The following is a 21,184-nucleotide window of genomic DNA, read 5'->3' on the forward strand; positions in this document are numbered from 1 at the left end:
CCCGGCATGCCACAGCTACATTACCTTTCACTCTTCTTCAGCCTTCTTGAAACAGAAGGCCAACCTTAGCTGGGTTACAGAGTTCATTTGAATTAAAGTTCAACTGATTAAAGTCCTGAGTCAGATGCACTGTGGCCCAGGTACATGCTGTAACGCCACTACCAGTTGACTGCAGAGAACAGCAGCACAGTTAGGGCCCTTCTTCCCCACCACCCAGCTGCTGTATGGCAAAAACTTTCCTTTTTGTGGAGCTATTTGAGCCTACATGTTTATTTTATGTTATAAACAACTGACTCATCATTGAACATTCAGAAAACAGAGAAAAGTGTCAAAGAGAAAAAAAAAATTAAAACCCACTGGTACTAAAACCTAATCTCAGTGAGCCAGTTTGCTAATGCTGGCATTTTCCTCCCATGTGGGAACACACATGCGGGTCAGCTGATGCACACCTCCTTTTCCCGCTGGCTTCTTTGGTCTCTTCCAGATGATGAAGTGTTCTGAACTCTGACTACAACTGGCCAGAGGTGTTCTGTATCCTGAACTGGCTTCCTTAGCTCTTCTCTGGAAGTTCAGTATTTAGGGAATTTCCAGTTCAGGAGGTTACCAGCACATGTCCTAGGCAGCAAAAGTTCACAGGTCTATCGTTCCCTTTGCTTTGAACTTCTTTGCAGATCGTTCACTTGACCGAAGCTGGAATTTGCTCCCATAAATATAGGAAAGAAAGCCATCTATTTCCACAGTGAACACACAGTTCTGCTTGGGGATAACTGGAAAAAAAAAAAAGAAGAAAATCCTGGCACTAAGGTCACTTTTATGCAGATTATATCTAAAATAATCGTACTGAAAAAGCTGATAGGAAATGGGGGACAGTAACAGACCAGGAGTTATGAGAATTGTTCTGTCAAAGCCAATTTTTCACATTAAAATATAACAACTATTTGCAGAATGAGAACAAACTGAACAAATTGTGAGAAACAAGTTCCCCCACATAACTTTGAACTAAGCTCTTGGTTTAACGGTCAGTGAGGAATTTGTTCACCACATTCTGAGGCATAAAATGAGAGCAGAAGGATGAACTGGGGAAGATAGAGGAGGGGGAATGGAAGAAAGCAGTAAGAAAAACCAAATTTTAAGTTTAAGAAATAAAACCTCCAACTGTCGTTTTGAGATCTATAAATTTTTGGCAAGATGGCTCTGAAGGACCATGGAGATGGCCCAAGTGACTGTCATGTGCAAGGCCCTGTGTCTGATCCCCAACATGACTAGCCTCCTAAGCACCACCGCTGGGCATGGGACTGATGATCATCAGCACCACCCAGGACGGACATGAAGTACTACTGAATATGGCCCATACATATACATCTATCTATATATAGATGGCTGTGGGAATCCTGGAGCTAGCACTCACTTCCTTGTAACCTGATTGTCACTATCAAGGGCAGTTCTTAGAATTGCAGCGACAGTTACTACCTTAGCCTCCTGCTGCTCCATACACCACCAAGTTGTGTTTGTTAAGTGGAAGGCCCCAATCCTGGAAACAGACCCCAATGGCTGTAGGCATAGCCCAGAAGCACGCCAATGTGGTTGGGCTCACATGAGCCTTGGAAGAGGAATTGGGATGGTCCCTACTGGAGTATAGTGTCAGCAGGGAAAACTGAGCCCCTCAGAACCATGAAGAAGCCAAGAAGCACGAAGCCCAAAGTCAGGGACAGTTACGTACCTTTCAGGTGGTCTTCTTTGGTGATAATTTTGAAAACATGCTTTGTTTCCTGTAGAAGGATTCCTGTAACACCCACATAGGAAGGGCATTTGGATTTTGCAACTGGAAAGATAAAGGGAGTTCACGGTTTAGTCTTTTGTGGTGCTGGGGCCTGGGGGGCACAGGGGTTCTGGTCCCACGCTTAAGCCAGCAGATGAAGAAGAGTACTCAAGGAAAAGAACTAGGTAGAGGCCCTTCATTAATGAGCACCACACTGGGCAAGAATCCAGGCTTCTTCATCCCTTGCCTGTGGTTCTGCAGCCTCTGTGCTACTCTCACAAGTTGTCTGCTGCAGGGCCTGCACACACAGGGGATTCTGGTGTCAAGAGGTCACATATATGCCCAACACCACTAAGGCCCAATCTGGTATCAGACATTATGCATGGCTTACTTGTAGAATCTGAATGAACACCTCACCCAGCAAGGCCTTTCCACAATCTCCTGAATTCCAGCCAAAATGACAACTTGCCACTAATCTCCCCCCAACCTGGTTCCCAAAGTCATTAAAACACTCGATGGTAGGTGGTAGGCACACTATTTAATAAAAGCCCTGGGTCTTGCTCTCAAGTTGCTGAGATTCTGATGTGGGAGGCAACGAGTGCTGTAATACAGGGGAGATGGCTGTCTTAAATTCGGGTGCTTGAATGGGCTGAGGGATCAGGGTTGGAGGTTTAGGAATGATGAACTATGTGGGTACCTTCTGTGCTTTAGACTGAACAGTCAGGGTAAATAGTGAAAATTTACATGAACAAGACAAAGAAAACTAAGAAAAGGCTGGTTTGAGAGTCCTGTTTTGGAAAAGTGTGTGATGTCTGTAGGTTCAAGAGACAGGTAGATGGATATTTCCAGGGTGCAGTTAGGATAAAAGAGCAATAAGTTGATGAAAGACCTTTCCTCAGAGAGGTGTGTGCTGGAAATGACAATCTGGAAGTTTAGTTCCTAGCTTTCACTTAAAACCATGAAAATGGATGAAAGTGACTTTCTGTTTAAGATCTTAGGCTGAGAGGAAATGCCAAGGTTTCTATTCAAAAACTCACGATGGTCTGATGTGGAGAAGTGTAGGATGACATTGATTTGTCCTTTCTGCCTTGCCAAAGGGAGCTTAGGTTTATCGGGTTACTCCCATCACTGTGCTCCCATTCCTCTGTGTTTACTTGTACCATCTTTACGCTCTGCTAACTTGTAAATATAGCTTTTCTCTTTTCCTTAAGTCCTTTTGCATATTTAATTCAGAGCAATGTCCTTTTTGTATAGAATTGACTCTGACTGACATTCACCCCTGGGCATCTGCAATCTCTATTTAAGCCTCAGTTGTCCTTACTTCCTAGATCCCCAAAAGCAGGGTCCCGATGAGGGACTATATGGACTCAGGGCAAGCAGTGAGCTATCCTGGCATCGAAATGGGCCTGGCCAAAGTGCCATAATACTTAACTATATGTTAAGAGCATGGTCATGGACAAATTCCATCACAATCCAAAAAGTAGTGACTAGATTTAGACCCTGCTAAGGTTAGAAATGATTAATCCGGCCTGAGCACTGTAGTCAGATGTCCCCAGTAGAGTCACCCTACAAACTCAATGTATCTCTTACTGTGTCCATACAAAATAATAAATATTAAGAAGTAGAATTAAGATTTTTTTTTTGGCTTTTTGGGTCACACCGGCATTGCACAAGGGTCACTCCTGGCTCATGCACTCAGGAATCACTCCTGGCAGTGCTTGGGGGAAGGGGAGGGACCATGGGACCATATGGGATGCGGGTTGGCCATACGCAAGGCAAATGTCCTACCCACTGTGCTATCTCTCCAGCCCCAGCTGTGCCATCACTCCAGCCCCAGTAGAATTAAGATGTTAATTAAGTTATTGGACTAAGGAGAGGAGAAACACCCCAGGTGGTATTTCCCTCCCTTGAGCCTGATGAGCTATCAGGAAGGGCCTTTGATATGTTGATTTTGCTGTTTATCCCCTATGCTGGATGCTGAGAAGTTGGGGAGAGATATGAGAGAGAGAGAGAGAGAGAGAGAGAGAGAGAGACAGACAGACAGACAGATAGACAGACCTAGCAGCAAGATAGAGCATGGAGAGACTAGCAAGGGGACAGAGGGAGAAAAACGCAGGGGAAGAATGCAGGAGTAGGTGCGTGGAGAGAAAGAACCCAGGCTGCGAGAGGGAGTGTGGAGAGATGAGCGGGAGAGACAGGAGGAGATGGGAATGAGGGACACTGAGACTAGAACGAGGAGCTTAGCGAGACTGGAACAGACACGTGGGGAGAATGGAATAAATGGCAACTGATCATCAATCAGCCTGGCCCTCCTTTCCTCCTTCGTTTGCCCATGGCATGAGCCGCCCTGAGTGGGCGAGTGGCCTGAGTCCACAGAACGCGGGCAGTGTGAGAGAGAGCCGTGGATCTCCCTAGCCGCCCGAAGAACACACAGAGAAGGTGACCAGAGACATTAAGTATCCAAGTATCCAAATAGCCAGAGCTAATATAGTTATCCCCTACCCTAAGGCCTACAAACACCTGTATGAAAGGAACAGAGGGAAAACTACATATTACCATGCTGCCACTGAGTAATGGTATGGGCATCAGGATGACCGTGTGCTCTTGAGAAAATTACCTGAAATGATAGCGCCATGAAGATCTCCCTTTAACAGTTTGGCCTGAATCATCTGAGGCTGCCTACAAGAGATAAACAGAAAGCCCTTAAAGTAGGCTGTAATACAGAGCTCTTAAAGAAGAAACAGGTAAATAAATTCCTGTAGCCAACAACATAGGTTGCTGGCTCATACAGCTGCCGTTACAGTGATGATTTAACTTGCATTCTGTCTCAAAGTAAGAAGCTTCAGAAATGCAACTTACGTGTCTGGTTTGAGCCCATTGCACAGATCACGAATGTACTGTTTCCAGAGTTCGTGTAAAGGGAGGAAAAGACTGTACCTGTGGCAAGAGAAAGGTGAAGTTAGGCAATATGAGTTTGGGATTACAATGTCCAAGCTTTATGCCAAGGAGTAGGGATCCATTGCGGATTGTGTACAAAAACTAGCTCTGTTGCAACAACCTAAAAGCAAGCTCCTTCATCTCCGGAACCCCAGTCTTCTCATCAACAGTACTTCCCTTAGGCTAAGTTTCTGCTAACAGAAGAGAAAGTTGTCTCTTCCTTAGCCCTTTCATCCTCCCTGCTGGCTAGGTGCAGTCTTAACAGCGAGATCTCAAACATATTTTACACCATGAAGTAATGTCTAAGGATGGTGGGGCAGTGATGGCACACTGCCTGGGTCTACTGATAGTTACAGAGTAGCACTGTAGCACTGTCCTACCGTTGTTCATCGATTTGCTTGAGCGGGCACCAGTAAAGTCTCCACTGTGAGACTTGTTACTGTTTTTGGCATATTGAATACGCCATGAGGAGCTCGCCAGGCTCTGCCATGCAGGCGGGATACTCTTGGTAGCTTGCTGGGCTCTCTGAGAGGGATGGGGGGAGCAAACTAGGGTCAGCCACGTGCAAGGCAAATGCCCTAATCACTGTGCTATCGCTCCAGCCCAGCTATAGAGTAGCCTGTCAGACCAGCCCAAGATGGTGTTAAAAGAGAAATAAACTTTAGTCATGTTATTTGGAAATTTTCTGTTCTAGGAAGAACAAGTTAATAGGTCTTTGGTAAACAAGAGTGCAGTGGCTGTCTGTCATGCAAATTCCATGTAACGTTTTGTCTGTAAGTTTTGTCTGCAATGACTACCTCTGGGGTGCTGGTTAGGGAGCCTCAAAGACTTTCCTTGGGAGCCATCACCACTTGTCTTGGTGCCTTGTGGAGAATCTACTCACAAGAAGTTCTTTGTTAGAGAAATGAAAACCTCAAGTTCAAATCCAAATGGGCGAATTCCAACAGGTACAGCCCGCCCCCAAGGGCCTGGGTTCCTCTCTGGGCACGCGCAGCTAGAAACAGCCCCGAGACAGCCGGTTTTCAACCCCTGAGCCGCGTGGGACGGGCACAGAGGCCCAGCTCTGGGCAACAAAGCTGAACGGCTCCAATTCCAACAGGTACAGCCCGCCCCCAAGGGCCTGGGTTCCTCTCTGGGCACGCGCAGCTAGAAACAGCCCCGAGACAGCCGGTTTTCAACCCCTGAGCCGCGTGGGACGGGCACAGAGGCCCAGCTCTGGGCAACAAAGCTGAACGGCTCCAATTCCAACAGGTACAGCCCGCCCCCAAGGGCCTGGGTTCCTCTCTGGGCACGCGCAGCTAGAAACAGCCCCGAGACAGCCGGTTTTCAACCCCTGAGCCGCGTGGGACGGGCACAGAGGCCCAGCTCTGGGCAACAAAGCTGAACGGCTCCAATTCCAACAGGTACAGCCCGCCCCCAAGGGCCTGGGTTCCTCTCTGGGCACGCGCAGCTAGAAACAGCCCCGAGACAGCCGGTTTTCAACCCCTGAGCCGAGTGGGACGGGCACAGAGGCCCAGCTCTGGGCAACAAAGCTGAACGGCTCCAATTCCAACAGGTACAGCCCGCCCCCAAGGGCCTGGGTTCCTCTCTGGGCACGCGCAGCTAGAAACAGCCCCGAGACAGCCGGTTTTCAACCCCTGAGCCGCGTGGGACGGGCACAGAGGCCCAGCTCTGGGCAACAAAGCTGAACGGCTCCAATTCCAACAGGTACAGCCCGCCCCCAAGGGCCTGGGTTCCTCTCTGGGCACGCGCAGCTAGAAACAGCCCCGAGACAGCCGGTTTTCAACCCCTGAGCCGCGTGGGACGGGCACAGAGGCCCAGCTCTGGGCAACAAAGCTGAACGGCTCCAATTCCAACAGGTACAGCCCGCCCCCAAGGGCCTGGGTTCCTCTCTGGGCACGCGCAGCTAGAAACAGCCCCGAGACAGCCGGTTTTCAACCCCTGAGCCGCGTGGGACGGGCACAGAGGCCCAGCTCTGGGCAACAAAGCTGAACGGCTCCAATTCCAACAGGTACAGCCCGCCCCCAAGGGCCTGGGTTCCTCTCTGGGCACGCGCAGCTAGAAACAGCCCCGAGACAGCCGGTTTTCAACCCCTGAGCCGCGTGGGACGGGCACAGAGGCCCAGCTCTGGGCAACAAAGCTGAACGGCTCCAATTCCAACAGGTACAGCCCGCCCCCAAGGGCCTGGGTTCCTCTCTGGGCACGCGCAGCTAGAAACAGCCCCGAGACAGCCGGTTTTCAACCCCTGAGCCGAGTGGGACGGGCACAGAGGCCCAGCTCTGGGCAACAAAGCTGAATGGCTCCAATTCCAACAGGTACAGCCCGCCCCCAAGGGCCTGGGTTCCTCTCTGGGCACGCGCAGCTAGAAACAGCCCCGAGACAGCCGGTTTTCAACCCCTGAGCCGCGTGGGACGGGCACAGAGGCCCAGCTCTGGGCAACAAAGCTGAACGGCTCCAATTCCAACAGGTACAGCCCGCCCCCAAGGGCCTGGGTTCCTCTCTGGGCACGCGCAGCTAGAAACAGCCCCGAGACAGCCGGTTTTCAACCCCTGAGCCGCGTGGGACGGGCACAGAGGCCCAGCTCTGGGCAACAAAGCTGAACGGCTCCAATTCCAACAGGTACAGCCCGCCCCCAAGGGCCTGGGTTCCTCTCTGGGCACGCGCAGCTAGAAACAGCCCCGAGACAGCCGGTTTTCAACCCCTGAGCCGCGTGGGACGGGCACAGAGGCCCAGCTCTGGGCAACAAAGCTGAACGGCTCCAATTCCAACAGGTACAGCCCGCCCCCAAGGGCCTGGGTTCCTCTCTGGGCACGCGCAGCTAGAAACAGCCCCGAGACAGCCGGTTTTCAACCCCTGAGCCGCGTGGGACGGGCACAGAGGCCCAGCTCTGGGCAACAAAGCTGAACGGCTCCAATTCCAACAGGTACAGCCCGCCCCCAAGGGCCTGGGTTCCTCTCTGGGCACGCGCAGCTAGAAACAGCCCCGAGACAGCCGGTTTTCAACCCCTGAGCCGAGTGGGACGGGCACAGAGGCCCAGCTCTGGGCAACAAAGCTGAATGGCTCCAATTCCAACAGGTACAGCCCGCCCCCAAGGGCCTGGGTTCCTCTCTGGGCACGCGCAGCTAGAAACAGCCCCGAGACAGCCGGTTTTCAACCCCTGAGCCGCGTGGGACGGGCACAGAGGCCCAGCTCTGGGCAACAAAGCTGAACGGCTCCAATTCCAAACAGGAGACATTCCCAACTCCTCGCCCAGTGCCAGGGACTCTTTCCGGAGCCGCGGCCGCTAACGCGGCCGCGAAATATTTTCCCACTACATATGCCATAGGAACCATAAGCTAACTTCTTAGATGGAAACTTCTCTATTTTAGCTCAGCCACTAGAAATACAGTTGCCAATAACTCATAAGCCTATCTTAACTCACACTGCATATCAAGCAGAATAGTAACACTGAACGTGAAGGACTAAACCACACCTCTCACAATGGTAAAGCAACGCAAAAGCCCACCAAACATTCATATTGAAGAGTCTAGCCCAGATGACACCAACAGTACTGTAGTGTTAGACAACCTCTCTGACAAGGAATTCAGAAGGGAGCTACTTAGGATGCTTAGGGAATTAAAAGAAACAATGGAAAGCAATGCCAATAGAAGACAAGAGGATCTGAAGGCAGAAATGAGGAAAATGCAATCAGAAATGTCAGACCTGAAAAATCTCGTAGGCGAATTGAAAAGCTCAGTGGAAGGCCTCAGCAGCAGAGTAACAGCGGCTGAGAACAGAATCAGTGAGCTCGAAGATGAAGTTCAGAGACTCTCCCGAAAAGAGCAGAAAATGGAAAAGAGACTCACAATTCGGGAACAGATGGCAAGAGAAGATCGTGATGAAGCCAAGAGGGGTAACATAAGAATTATTGGAGTCCCAGAGGGACAGGAAGAAAACCTCGATGAAGAAGAAACTGTCAAAGACATCATTGCTACAACATTTCCAGAGCTGAAGAAAACTTGTGACCACATTCAGGAGGCCCGAAGGGTACCAGCTAGAAGAAATCCGAATAAAAATACCCCAAGACACATTCTGATCAAAATGACCAAAACCTTAGACAGAGACAAAATTCTGAAAGCAGCAAGATCGAAGAAAGAAATCTCTTACAAAGGAGCATCCTTAAAATTCACAGCTGATTTTTCTGATGAAACCCTCATGGCCCGAAAACAGTGGTGGGACATAGTAAAAAAACTCAATGAAATAAATGCCTCCCCCAAAATACTTTTCCCAGCAAGACTCTCATTCATAATAGAAGGAACAACACACAGTTTCACAGACAAACAACAGCTCAGGAACTTCATAGACTCAAAACCATGGTTACAAGAACAACTAAATGGGCTACTTTAAGGCAAGAAAGGCCCCTCAAATACACCCAATTTTAACATAACAATGGGACAAAATCCCATAACAATAATCTCTCTCAATGTCAATGGGCTAAACGCACCAATTAAAAGACATAGAGTGGCAGGATGGATTAGAAAATTGAACCCAACATTCTGCTGCCTGCAAGAAACGCATCTCAATAGTCAAAGCAAACACAGACTCAGAGTCAAAGGCTGGAAAACAATCCTACAGGCAAACAGCTCCCATAAAAAAGCTGGGGTAGCCATCCTTATATCAGACCACATTGATTTCAGAGTGAGGAAGGTCATAAGAGACAGTGAAGGCCATTACTTATTGATCAGAGGATCTGTACAACAGGAAGAACTTACAATAATAAATGTATATGCACCTAATGAGAGACCAGCAAAGTATTTAAAACAACTACTCATAGATTTGGAAAAAGACATCAATAGCAACACAATACTAGTGGGAGACTTCAACACTGCTTTGTCACCTCTTGATAGATCAACCAGACTCAAGCTTAGCAAGGACATACTTCATTTGAGGGAAACAATGGAAGAAAGGGACTTAGTAGATATATACAGGACACTTCATCCACAAAAAGCTGAATACACATTCTTCTCAAGCGTACATGGAACATTCTCCAAGATAGACCACATGCTGAGCCACAAAACATGCCTCCATAAAATTAAGAAGGTAGAGATTGTATCAACAATCTTCTCAGACCATAATGCGCTGAAATTAGAAGTAAATCACACACAAAAACAGAAAACTAAATCAAACACCTGGAAATTAAACAGTGCACTATTGAACAACGAGTGGATTAGACAGGAAATCAAAGAGGAAATCAAAAGATTCCTAGAAACGAATGAAAATGAGAACACGAGTTACCAAAACTTATGGGACACAGCAAAGGCTGTGTTAAGAGGAAAGTTTATAGCTCTACAAGCATTCCTCAGGAAGGAGGAGCGAGCACACATAAGTAACCTAACCTCACAGCTTAAGAGCTTGGAGAAGGACCAAAAAAAGGAGCACAACCCGAACAGGAGAAAGGAAATAATAAAACTCAGAGCAGAGATTAACGAGATGGAAACCCAAAAAACAATCCGAAAGATCAATGAAACCAAGAGCTGGTTCTTTGAGAAAATTAACAAGATCGATAAGCCTCTAGCAAAACTCACAAAGAAAGGGAGAGAGAAAACCCTAATAAACCGAATCAGAAATGAAAAGGGGGTCATTACAACAGAAACCACAGAAATTCAGAGGATCCTCAGGGAGTACTTTGAGAAGCTTTATGCCACGGAACATCAAAACCTCGAGGAAATGGATAAATTCCTAGACTCCTACAGACTCCCAAGGCTGAACCAAGAAGACCTGGAATACCTGAACAGACCTATCACCATCAAGGAAATTGAAATGGTAATAAAAAGTCTCCCCAAGCACAAAAGTCCTGGCCCGGATGGATTCACTAGTGAATTCTTCCAAATCTTTAAAGAGGACTTACTCCCAATACTCTTTAAGCTTTTCCACGAAATTGAAATATCAAAAACACTTCCAAACAGTTTCTACGAAGCAAATATCACACTGATACCAAAAGCAGACAGAGATACCACAAAGAAAGAGAATTACAGGCCGATATCCCTGATGAACACAGATGCAAAGATCCTCAACAAACTACTAGCAAATAGAATCCAACTACTCATCAAAAAGATCATACACCATGACCAAGTAGGATTCATCCCAGGGATGCAAGGATGGTTCAACATTCGGAAATCAATCAACATAATCCATCATATCAACAAAAGAAAAGATAAAAAGCATATGATCATATCAATAGATGCAGAGAAAGCATTTGATAAGATCCAGCACCCCTTTATGATGAAAACCCTAGCCAAAATGGGTATAGAGGGGACCTTCCTCAACATAATTAAAGCCATCTACCACAAGCCTACAGCAAGCATCATCCTCAATGGGGAAAAACTGAGAGCCTTCCCTCTAAGATCAGGGACGAGACAGGGATGCCCACTCTCTCCACTGCTGTTCAATATAGTACTGGAAGTACTTGCAATAGCGATTAGGCAGGAAAAAGATATTAAGGGCATTCAGATAGGAAAGGAAGAAATCAAGCTCTCACTATTCGCAGATGATATGATACTCTACTTAGAGAACCCAATAACTTCCACCAAAAAACTCTTAGAAACAATAGACTCGTATAGTAAAGTTGCAGGTTATAAAATCAATACCCAAAAGTCCATGGCTTTCCTATACGCAAACAGTGAGAGAGAAGAAAGCAACATGAAAAAAACAATCCCATTCACAATTGTGCCCCAGAAAATCAAGTACCTAGGAATCAGCTTAACTAAGGAAGTAAAGGACCTGTACAAAGAAAACTACAAAACGCTACTTCAGGAAATAAAAGAGGACATGAGGAAATGGAAAGATATCCCCTGCTCATGGGTCGGGAGACTTAACATTGTAAAAATGGCAATACTACCGAAAGCATTGTATAAATTCAATGCAATCCCTATAAGGATACCCATGACATTCTTCAAAGAAATGGAGCAAACACTCTTGAAATTTATATGGAACAATAAGCCCCCACGAATAGCTAAAGCAATTCTTGGGAAAAAGAAAATGGGAGGAATCAACCTCCCGAACTTCAAACTGTACTACAAAGCAGTAATAATTAAAACAGCATGGTACTGGAACAAAGGCAGAACTGCAGACCAATGGAACAGGGTTGAATACACTGACATCTCTCCTCAATCATATGCTCATCTAATCTTTGATAAAGGTGCAAGTAATGTGAAGTGGAGTAAGGAAAGCCTCTTTAATAAATTGTGTTGGCATCACTGGACGGCTACATGCAAAAAAATAGGCTCAGAACTCTGCCTAACACCATGTACAAAAGTAAGATCAAAATGGATTAAAGACCTCAACATCAGACCAGAAACCATAAGGTACATTGAAGATAAAGTTGGCAAAACCCTCCATGACATTGAAGCTAATGGTATCTTCAAAGATGCCACGCCACTGGCCGAGCAAGTGAAAACAGAGATAGATAAATGGGACTATCTTAAACTAAGAAGCTTCTGCACCTCCAAAGAAACAGTGACCAAAATACAAAGACAGTCTACAGAATGGGAAAGGATATTCACCGAATACACATCTGACAAGGGGTTGATATCCAGGATATACAAAATACTGGTTAAACTCCACAAGAAGAAAACATCCAACCCCATCCAAAAATGGGGCAATGAAATGAACAGAAACTTTCTCAAAGAAGAAATCCGAATGGCAAAAAAGCACATGAGAAAATGCTCTACATCATTAATCATCAGGGAGATGCAGATCAAAACCACAATGAGATACCATCTCACACCTCAGAGACTGGCCCACATTCAAAAGAACAAAAGCAACCGATGCTGGCGTGGATGTGGCGAGAAAGGGACACTCCTTCACTGTTGGTGGGAATGTCCACTGGTTCAGCCCTTCTGGAAAACAGTATGGACGATTCTCAAAAAATTAGAAATTGAGCTCCCATTTGACCCAGCAATACCACTCCTGGGAATATATCCCAGAGAGGCAAAAATGTATAGTCGAAGTGACATCTGCACTTGTTTGTTCATTGCAGCCCTCTTTACAATAGCCAGAAACTGGAAGAAACCTGAATGCCCAAGAACAGATGACTGGTTAAAGAAACTTTGGTACATCTACACAATGGAGTACTATGTAGCTCTTAGAAAAGATGAAGTCATGAAATTTACATACAAGTGGTACAATATGGAAAGTATCATGCTAAGCGAAATGAGTCAGAAAGAGAGGGATAGACATAGAAAGATTGCATTCATCTGGGGGATATAAAGTAACAAAGTATGAGATTAATACCCAAGAATAGCTGAGATCAGCACCAGGAGGATTACTCCATAACTTAGAGGCCAGCCGGGTATCCTAGAGGAAAGGGCTATTCAGATAGAGAAGGGAGCACCAAATAAAGGATGTTTGGAGGATCCTCCCAGGAGGGGAGATGCATGTCGAAAGTAGACTATGGACTGAACATGTTTGCCACTCAATGCCTCTTTTGCAGACCACAACACCCAAAAGGAGAGAGAGAACACAGGGGATTGCCCTGCCACAGAGACGGGGGGATGGGGGGATGGGGGTGGGAGGGATATTATCCATGGTGGTGGAAAATGGGCACTGGTGGAGGGATGGGTATCTGATCATTGTATAATTGAAACCAAAGCACAAAAAATTGTAAATCTACAACTTTAAAAAAAAATAAAATAAAATAAAGGGGGAAAAAAAAAAAAAAAATCCAAATGGGCTGGAGGCAGGCAGAAGACCCACCCTCAACCTAAAGCCCAGATGATTCCAAGAGGGGCAGTGAAAAAAAAATGACAGACTTTGTCTATAGGATATGAGAAGCTATTTATCAGATCTGGAAGCAAAAGCCACAGTCACATGTAAATGCAGAACAGTGAACAAAACAGAATGGTGAGTTAGCCGGCGCGAACATGTCCTCCCACGGCAAGTGATATGTCCCTTTCCGCAACTTCGGAAACATGTGGGCACATGTTTTTTTTTTTTTTTTTAAGTAACCCCCAGAGGGAGATTCTGTATAAAGTTATTAAAAGCTACAAAGTGATATCTATATATATATTAAGAAATACCAGTTCCTTTTTTTCTAGGAAAGCTGAAAGACAAGACAGCCGTTGCCACAGACAACAGACTCATTTATGGCACCGGTGTTATTAGTTAAGTCTAGGACAGAAGCCAAGCCGTAAGTCTCAATATGTTTTGGAACTAAAAGCCAAATTCTAATAGTTCTAATTGGTAAATGAAGACTGCCCTCTTGTGGCAGAAGAGGGAAGGGTCCCTAACTTAAACTGAGTAGGAACTCAGTTTATAAACTCAGTTTATAAATGATGTGTCTATCTAGTCACATCATTTCCCAAATCCTGACCCACAAGTTTTTTTGAAAGATTAAGCGAGGGGTAGGGTGGGGAGGTGCGGGTGGTCAGCGGGGCAGTGTAGAAGGGCCACAAAGATCTGACTTACTTCTGCTGTTCTGGCTTAATGTCAAAGAGCCGCATTTCCCGTCTCTGCCTGGCAGAGAGGCCTTTGGATTTCTTTTTCTTCTCTTTTTTTTTCCGGTGAGTGAAGTATTCCAGAACCACAGCCTTTCGTTGCAAATGATCTTCGCAGGCTTGCTGGCTCATGTGAGGCATGCTGCGCTTCAGGAAGGCCCTCACAAAGACTTCTGCTTGCTTGGTCCCCGAGTGCTATGTGGAGACAGGGATGCGTGGCCTTACTGCTCTGGTAGAGCACGCTGGGACTCCACATCCTCCCACACACCGCTGCAACATCATTCACTATACACTCTACTCTGCAGGATCTGGTAACCTATACCTGCCCAGATGTGAAAGTCACATACAAATGCTAATCTGTGATGGGGAGGAAACGTGTTATTTGAAAGAAAGAAACTTATCTTTGACAAGGGCAAGCTTGAGAAGGGTATGACTAGACAAAGTAGTCATGATTAGATGGAGGTATGCTCAGAGTAGATCCTTGAAGGAAAAAATGGTAACACAAGGGAAAACAGTATAAGTAAAGTGCTCCAGAATGAAGCAAGTCCTTCCAGAGAGGGGCAGGCAGGAGTTCTGATACTGCACCTATGACTGAATCCTTTCTACTTAGATGTCAGTCTTGAGGATGTGATGTAGCTGCTCTCCTAGTGGGATCTGACATCATTTTTGGGAAACAAACTGTCAAGAGCACCTCTACCCTGTGGTCTCCCTCTCTCCCACTTAGTGATTGAGGACAGGCTCTGAGGGGACTTCTGGAAAAAGAAACTGCTGCAACTTTAACTCTTTCAAAGAACTCCAGTCATCACTGTCTCTCATGCTGTAGTTCCAAGCATCCATTGTCATTCCTCAGGTGCCCCTGCCTCATGTCTGCCACAGCCCTGGGAAGAACCGTAAGCCATGATTATGTTTTTCAGTTGGGTAATTTGTTGAGTCTGTTTCACTAAACAACTTGAGGATATGATGCCAATAATATTCAAACTCTCCCGTTGTGAGGGAAAGGCACGGTAAGTATATGAAGATGTAACACACATACTCTTCATAGTAATTCATGTAAGAATGGTTGTCAGATTCAGCTTTGCTCTTATCAACATTTTCTTTTCCATACCCAAATGGCCCTTCATTCATGAAGAAGTCAAATAAACATCGGCCTTTTAAAAATCTTTTTAAATCTTTGCCTACTTCCTCCTTATGAGTCACCAGTGTAGCTTCTGCTTTGTTGACAAAGCTTTATTTGCAAAATCCAGATATAATCCACAGTGGCAAGGTCAAAATTCAGGTAAGCATAGTAAGCATTTCCCCTATGTAGTGGGAAATGTCATAATCCCCAGCTAAACAAACGTGAATTTATCACTAGGGGAAAAGAGGCCAGTATATGGAAACAGAACACCAAAACAATAAGCCTTGATTGAGACTAAAACAGCTGCTAGAAAGATTAAGGAGGAAGATATGGTAAAGGAATCTAAAATAGCACTAAGGTTTACAAAGCACTGATCCTTCTCTCTCGCCCACCCTTCTCTTTCCCCCTCATCAGCAAATTTGGAGGAACCAAAGACTGAGGTCATGGCCTCACATTTACCATAAATGCTTCCTAAGCCACTGAATCACTTTCTGGGGCCCTTTATCACCAAAGAACCCAAATAGCAGAGCTGCCAGGATGGCCTTGTCATGAGATGTGAACCTGAGGTCTCATCAAGGCATCTCTACGTACCCCACCTCCAACTCTGTCATTACCTCTATAGTTTTCAGACCTCTTGCCAAGCACTATACCTTAACATCCAACTCTTTTGCCTCTTGCTGAGAAAACGCATGGTAGATCGTATCTAGAAAATGAAAAATAAATACGAAACATCAATTTCTGTTTGGTATGGCTATAAGACCCAAGACATCTAAATGTGAAAAAAAATGTTTATTCCAAGACAGGAGAAGATGGGATTGTACAAAGGGCACAGCCTAAAAGCTTTCTTGGATGTCTCCTTTCAGCCCCTCTGGTCACATCCATTTTAGAAGGTGCAAGGTTATGCTTTAAAAGAGTATTTCTTAACCTTTCAAAAATGTAAATGTGTGAGAATCTTTGTGTTCTTATAAAAAATAGATTCTTGGGTTCCATTCCCAGTGTCTACATTTCTAAAAAGTTCTCATATGCTATTACCAGTCGGGAAATCACACTTGGAACTGTACAGGTTTAAACTACTAGCGGTGGGCCAGAGAGGTAGATCAACGGGTTGGAGTTCATGCTTTACATGCAGGAGGCCTAGGTTCAGTAATTAACACTGATTTCCCATTTACCACTAGGAGCAATACTTCAACACCACGCTGGGAGTCGTGCCTAAGCACTGTTGATTGTGACCATCAAAGCAAAACACCTCTTCCCCGAACCCCCACCCCCCACCCCAAATACCAAAATGACCAAATTGCCATAGGTTGAAAGATTACACAGCTGAAGATCACTGAATTACTAGAGTTTGTTAACAGTAAGATGTTTTAAATATGTATGTTATATGTATATATTTATACATATATACGGGGAGCCTGGCAAGCTCCCTGTGGCGTATTCAATATGCCAAAACCAGTAACAATAACGGGTCTCATTCCCCTGACCCTGAAAGAGCCTTCAATTGTTGGGAAAGATGAGAAAAGAGAGGTTGCTAAAATCTCAGGGCTGGGACGAATGGAGACGTTACTGGCACCAGCTCGAGTAAATCGACTATCAACGGGATGACAGCGATAACTTTTTTGTCTCCATAAAAATTTGGAGTTATCATAAAAATGATGCACATTTTTTCAAACTGGGGAGGAAGGAGGGGGAAGTGACCAATTTTCACACCTTACTTTGCCTGACCCGGCCATGTGCAAGGCAAATGCCCTACCACTGTGCTATCTTGCAGACCCAGGTTCGATTACTCAGCCCCTCTCGGAGAGCCCGGCAAGCTACCAAGAGTATCTCGTCCACACGGCAAAGCCTGGCAAGCTCCCTGTGATGTATTAGATGTGCCAGACACAGTAACAACAAGTCTCACAATGGAGATGTTACTGGGCCCGATTGAACTAATTGATGAACAAGATTGCGCTAATCGATGAACAACGTGAGGACAGTGCTGCAGAGCTACTTTGCCAGCTAGAAAATCAAGAAAATCATGGCCCTAGGGATAGAACTAGAATGTAAATATATCAAGAGAGAAAATGGATAAGAGAGACAAAGGTTCGGTTTAAGAGCAGGAAAACCTGACACTGGACTCAAGCTATATTCTAGAAATTCCACCCCATAGCTCCTTTGTGCTGAGTACAAATGGAAAGAGTGATCCAAATTTTACATATGAATCTACTTCTCCCTCAAAGGAGGATGGATATTATCACCCCTCTGAAAAGTGTAACCTACAGGGCCTAAAAGCCCACGACTAGATTTTGCATCACTTGATCACAGTGCCTGGAATTGGACGCGGAAGCCTTTCTGTAAAGGCACACACCTAACGTTTACCATCAGAGGCGCCACACACCTCATCAGACGCTATGCATTTTCAGCTCCTTATAGAACAATCCTTAAAGCCCTTATAATTTCTATTAGACTATGAGGAAACGTGCTAAGGCCAGCTGTCTGATTAGACTGGTAGGGCGAGGCAAACACCTAGCTAAAACTTCCGTATCCAGAACAACTCCCCTCCTCCCCCTCTGCACTTACACTGCCCTGGGGGCTTGCTCTAATCCCACCAAAACCTGGGTTAGGGGCTGGAGCAATAGCACACCGGGTAGGACGTTTGCCTTGCACACCGCTGACCCGGGTTCAATCCCCAGTATCTCATATGGTCCCCTGAGCACTGCCAGGAGTGATTCCTGAATGCAGAGCCAGGAGTAGTCTCTGTGCATCTTCTTGATGTGACCCAAAAAAGGAAAAAAAAAAAGCGCCAAAGAAACAAAAACACCCCCCCCCCAAAAAACCCCCCCTGGGTTAGTGACGTCATGCCCGCTCCCCCCCCCCCCCCCCACCCCACACACACACATATACATCCAGCCTTCCCCGTCTAAAGAACGTTTCCACGTTTCCAGAACCGAGGCTGGGCAGGCTCCATCAGTGCAGAAGAGGAAACCGGGTCGTGGCCAAGGAACCACAGGGGGCCCCGCCCCCCCCCAAGGTCAAGTCTGACCAAGGTCCCCCTCCCTACAGAGGAGCATCCCGAGGGGGAGTCGGGGCGGGGGTTTTGTGGGCCTCAGTTTCCTTTATGGAAGCAGCGCGGTTCCCGGAGCAGAGCCGTTCTCACTCCTCCACGGGACCGTTTTAGTTTAGTTACTTTGTTTTTTTTTCCCCCCCAGCCTGCGGCCGCCGCTTCACTTTCCCTCTCCTCAGCTCTGGGGCTCTCAGCAGCGCTTCCGCGGCCACAACACACGCCCGAGACGGAGACTCCCGAGCTGCGAGGCCGTGGGAAAACCGCGCTTACTTTTCATTCTCGGGCCGCTCGCCCTCTCGCGCCCGGGGGTCTCCTTCGGAGGCATCTCCCCCACGCGGTGGTCTCTATCTCTCTCTCGCTCGTCAGAGCGCGAGTCCCGGCGGCGGATCCGCGTCCCGGAGTCTCACAGCTCCGCGGTGGCGCGCCGGTGACGTCACTGCCGCGCGCCGCCGAGGGACGCTCGGGTGCCGGGTGGGGCGCTGGGCCGTTTGGTTGCTTGTCAAGGCCCAGGCGTTTTTTTGGCTTTACTAGGGCTGGGGGCGCGGAGTTTTCACGCTTGTGTGTTTCTGTAGATTGGGGGAGGCCGTAAGAAGTAGGATTGGGGCGAGAGCCGGGAAGGAGTCAGCGTGTGAGCGATGCAAGCGGACGTGCAGAGGAGTTGGGGTCTCCGGGGGAGAGCGGAAGTGGGATGGGCATGGTGGTGGGGGGGGGGAGGAAGGAGATCTGCAGGGTCCTGATTTATTTTCTTTTATTTTTTTTATAAAGTAATTCACAATATTTGATCACATTTAATAGTCGAACCCCAAATCCCACCATTACACCTTCCCACCACGATATTAAGGATGTTTCCGTCAGGAATCCCGACCCCTGCCCCAAAGTAGAACTGAGCAAATTTATTTTGTGCGTTTGTTATGAATTAACTGCTCTGAAGATGCTCCAAAAGAGTTTCCTTAGAGGAAAGTGTAAGGATCGTTGGATTTCACCCAGGGCCCACTAAGCTTACCTTCTATAAGATATTTCTAATAAGTTGTTAAAGGTTGAGCTATATCTATCTATCTATCTATCTATCTATCTATATCACTGTCCTCCCATTGTTTATCAATTTGCCCGAGTGGGCTCAGTAACACCTCCATTGTGAGACTTATTGTTACTGTGTTTGGCATATCTAATAAGTCACGGGTAACTTGCCAGGCTTTGCCATGCGGGTGAAATACTCTCGGTAGCTTGCCAGGCTCTCCATTAGGAGCAGAGGAATCGAACCTGGGCCGACTGAGTGGACCGCATGCAAGGCAAACTCCTTATCCACTGTGCTATCACTCCAGCCCATATGTATATATACATATATATATATGTATATGCATCACTGTATCACTGTCCTCTCATTGTTCATGGTTTGCTCAAGTGGGCACCAGTAACATCTCCATTATGAGCCTTGTTGTTACTGTTTTTGGCATACTGAATACGTCACAGGTAGCATGCCAGGCTTTGCCGTGCGGGCGGGATACTCTCGGTAGCTTGCTGGGCTCTCTGGGAGGAGCAGAGAAATTGAACCGGGATCGACCGTGTACAAGGCAAACGCCCTGCCCACTGTGCTATCGCTCTATAGCTTATATGTATATGTGCTTATATATATATATGTAAAAATATACTTCCCTCTAAGATTGGTTGCCTTCTAATTTAAATTCCATCAAATGTGGTGAGCTACTCTTGGAATATGAATGGTGTGCGGTATGAGATGTTCAAGAATAGGTTCACTCATGGGTAATATTCGACCTGAGCATGCTGAGAGTGGGCATGAGCATGGTGGCAGTTGAGTTCTGGAGGTTTTTGGCTGCCAGGGTTGGATCCCTTGGGATGGGGAGGGGTCTCACCCATCCCCACTACAGGTTGTCCCAAATGAAACAGCCTGGCACGGAGTCTGGCAGCATGACTATGGCAAGTCATTTTCGGCTCTCTAGGGCCCTGGTTTAGTGTAATCTGCAGATTACAGGAGCCATGAAAGTTGCATTAGGAGGTATAGATTCTAGTCTTGTCTCAGCTGCTCCCTAGCTTGTGTGACTACTCTTAATTATCTACTCACTAGTTGATCTCTGAATTTACCTTGTCCCATCTGCTGTGAGGGAGGATGGGTTTAACAGTCTCTGAAAGTCTTCTGGGAGGCCCCAAATTTTAGTTTTTGAAATAAGTTAGAAGAAGAACTGATTTTCATTACTCTGGAAAAGGTCCCAGTTTGAAGGCTTGGGCAGACCTCCTATCAGGGACAGGGTGCTATGTTGTTATAGTTTCTTTGAAAGTAGATCCTGGAAAGGGTGCTGAAGCCTCTATTCTTGTGGTTCGCAACTTTCAGTACAGTAGAAAAAAATCTAAAGGGACCTGGGAGCTTGAAGGGATTTACTTAACTCTAGATCTGCATTTGTCAACTGGTGCCATGGATATTCCAAGAGGCCCACCGCTGAAAATCTGTTAATGGGCAGTGCAGAAGACCAGGGTCCAACTGGAAGTGGTGGGGATTGGGGGTGGGTGGGACACTTCGATAGCTACAAAGGGGGCATTGGTTGAAAAGTTTGAGAAATACTGATCTAGATTATCATTAAAATGGAGACACAACATTTGAACTGGGGTGTATTGCATTTGTAGATACTTAAACATAGTTTTAAAATATTATGGCGCATCAAGACAGCCAATTTCAAAGACAGCTATGAACTCAAGGGAACCCTTTTGAGTAGCATCTCTATATTTTTGAATATGCTGGGAAGCCTTATCTTTGAGAGATTTCCTACGATTGTTAGGTCCTTTAATTCCAAACTGACAGGCCCCCTCTCAGGTATCCCAGGCAAGCACTATCTTAGGGCGAA

At 46.4% G+C, this 21,184-nt stretch overlaps 1 protein-coding gene across 1 annotated transcript; it reads right to left on the minus strand.

Annotated features, from left to right (window-relative positions):
• Positions 1 to 252: 252 nt before the first annotated feature.
• Positions 253 to 18,685, minus strand: POP4 (POP4 homolog, ribonuclease P/MRP subunit). Its single transcript, XM_056136643.1, has 7 exons — positions 18,600 to 18,685; positions 15,937 to 15,989; positions 14,141 to 14,364; positions 4,619 to 4,696; positions 4,377 to 4,438; positions 1,721 to 1,822; positions 253 to 767 (listed from the first exon to the last, which is right to left on the minus strand). The coding sequence occupies exons 1-7, from the start codon at positions 18,652 to 18,654 to the stop codon at positions 631 to 633; spliced, it is 711 nt and encodes a 236-aa protein (XP_055992618.1). The 5' UTR covers positions 18,655 to 18,685; the 3' UTR covers positions 253 to 630.
• Between the last annotated feature and the right edge of the window lie 2,499 nt (positions 18,686 to 21,184).

This window comes from Sorex fumeus, unplaced genomic scaffold (genome assembly GCF_029834395.1).
Source record: "Sorex fumeus unplaced genomic scaffold, SorFum_2.1 ptg000122l, whole genome shotgun sequence".
NCBI lineage: Eukaryota > Metazoa > Chordata > Mammalia > Eulipotyphla > Soricidae > Sorex > Sorex fumeus.

Coding starts and splice junctions, on each gene's coding strand:
- POP4 (XM_056136643.1), bottom strand. CDS start 18,654: ATGCCTCCGAAGGAGACCCCCGGGCGCGAGAGGGCGAGCGGCCCGAGA. Junction 15,990..18,599: donor GAGCGGCCCGAGAATGAAAA/GTAAGCGCGGTT, acceptor TTCATTTTCTAG/ATACGATCTACCATGCGTTT. Junction 4,439..4,618: donor AATGGGCTCAAACCAGACAC/GTAAGTTGCATT, acceptor TATCTCTTGTAG/GCAGCCTCAGATGATTCAGG.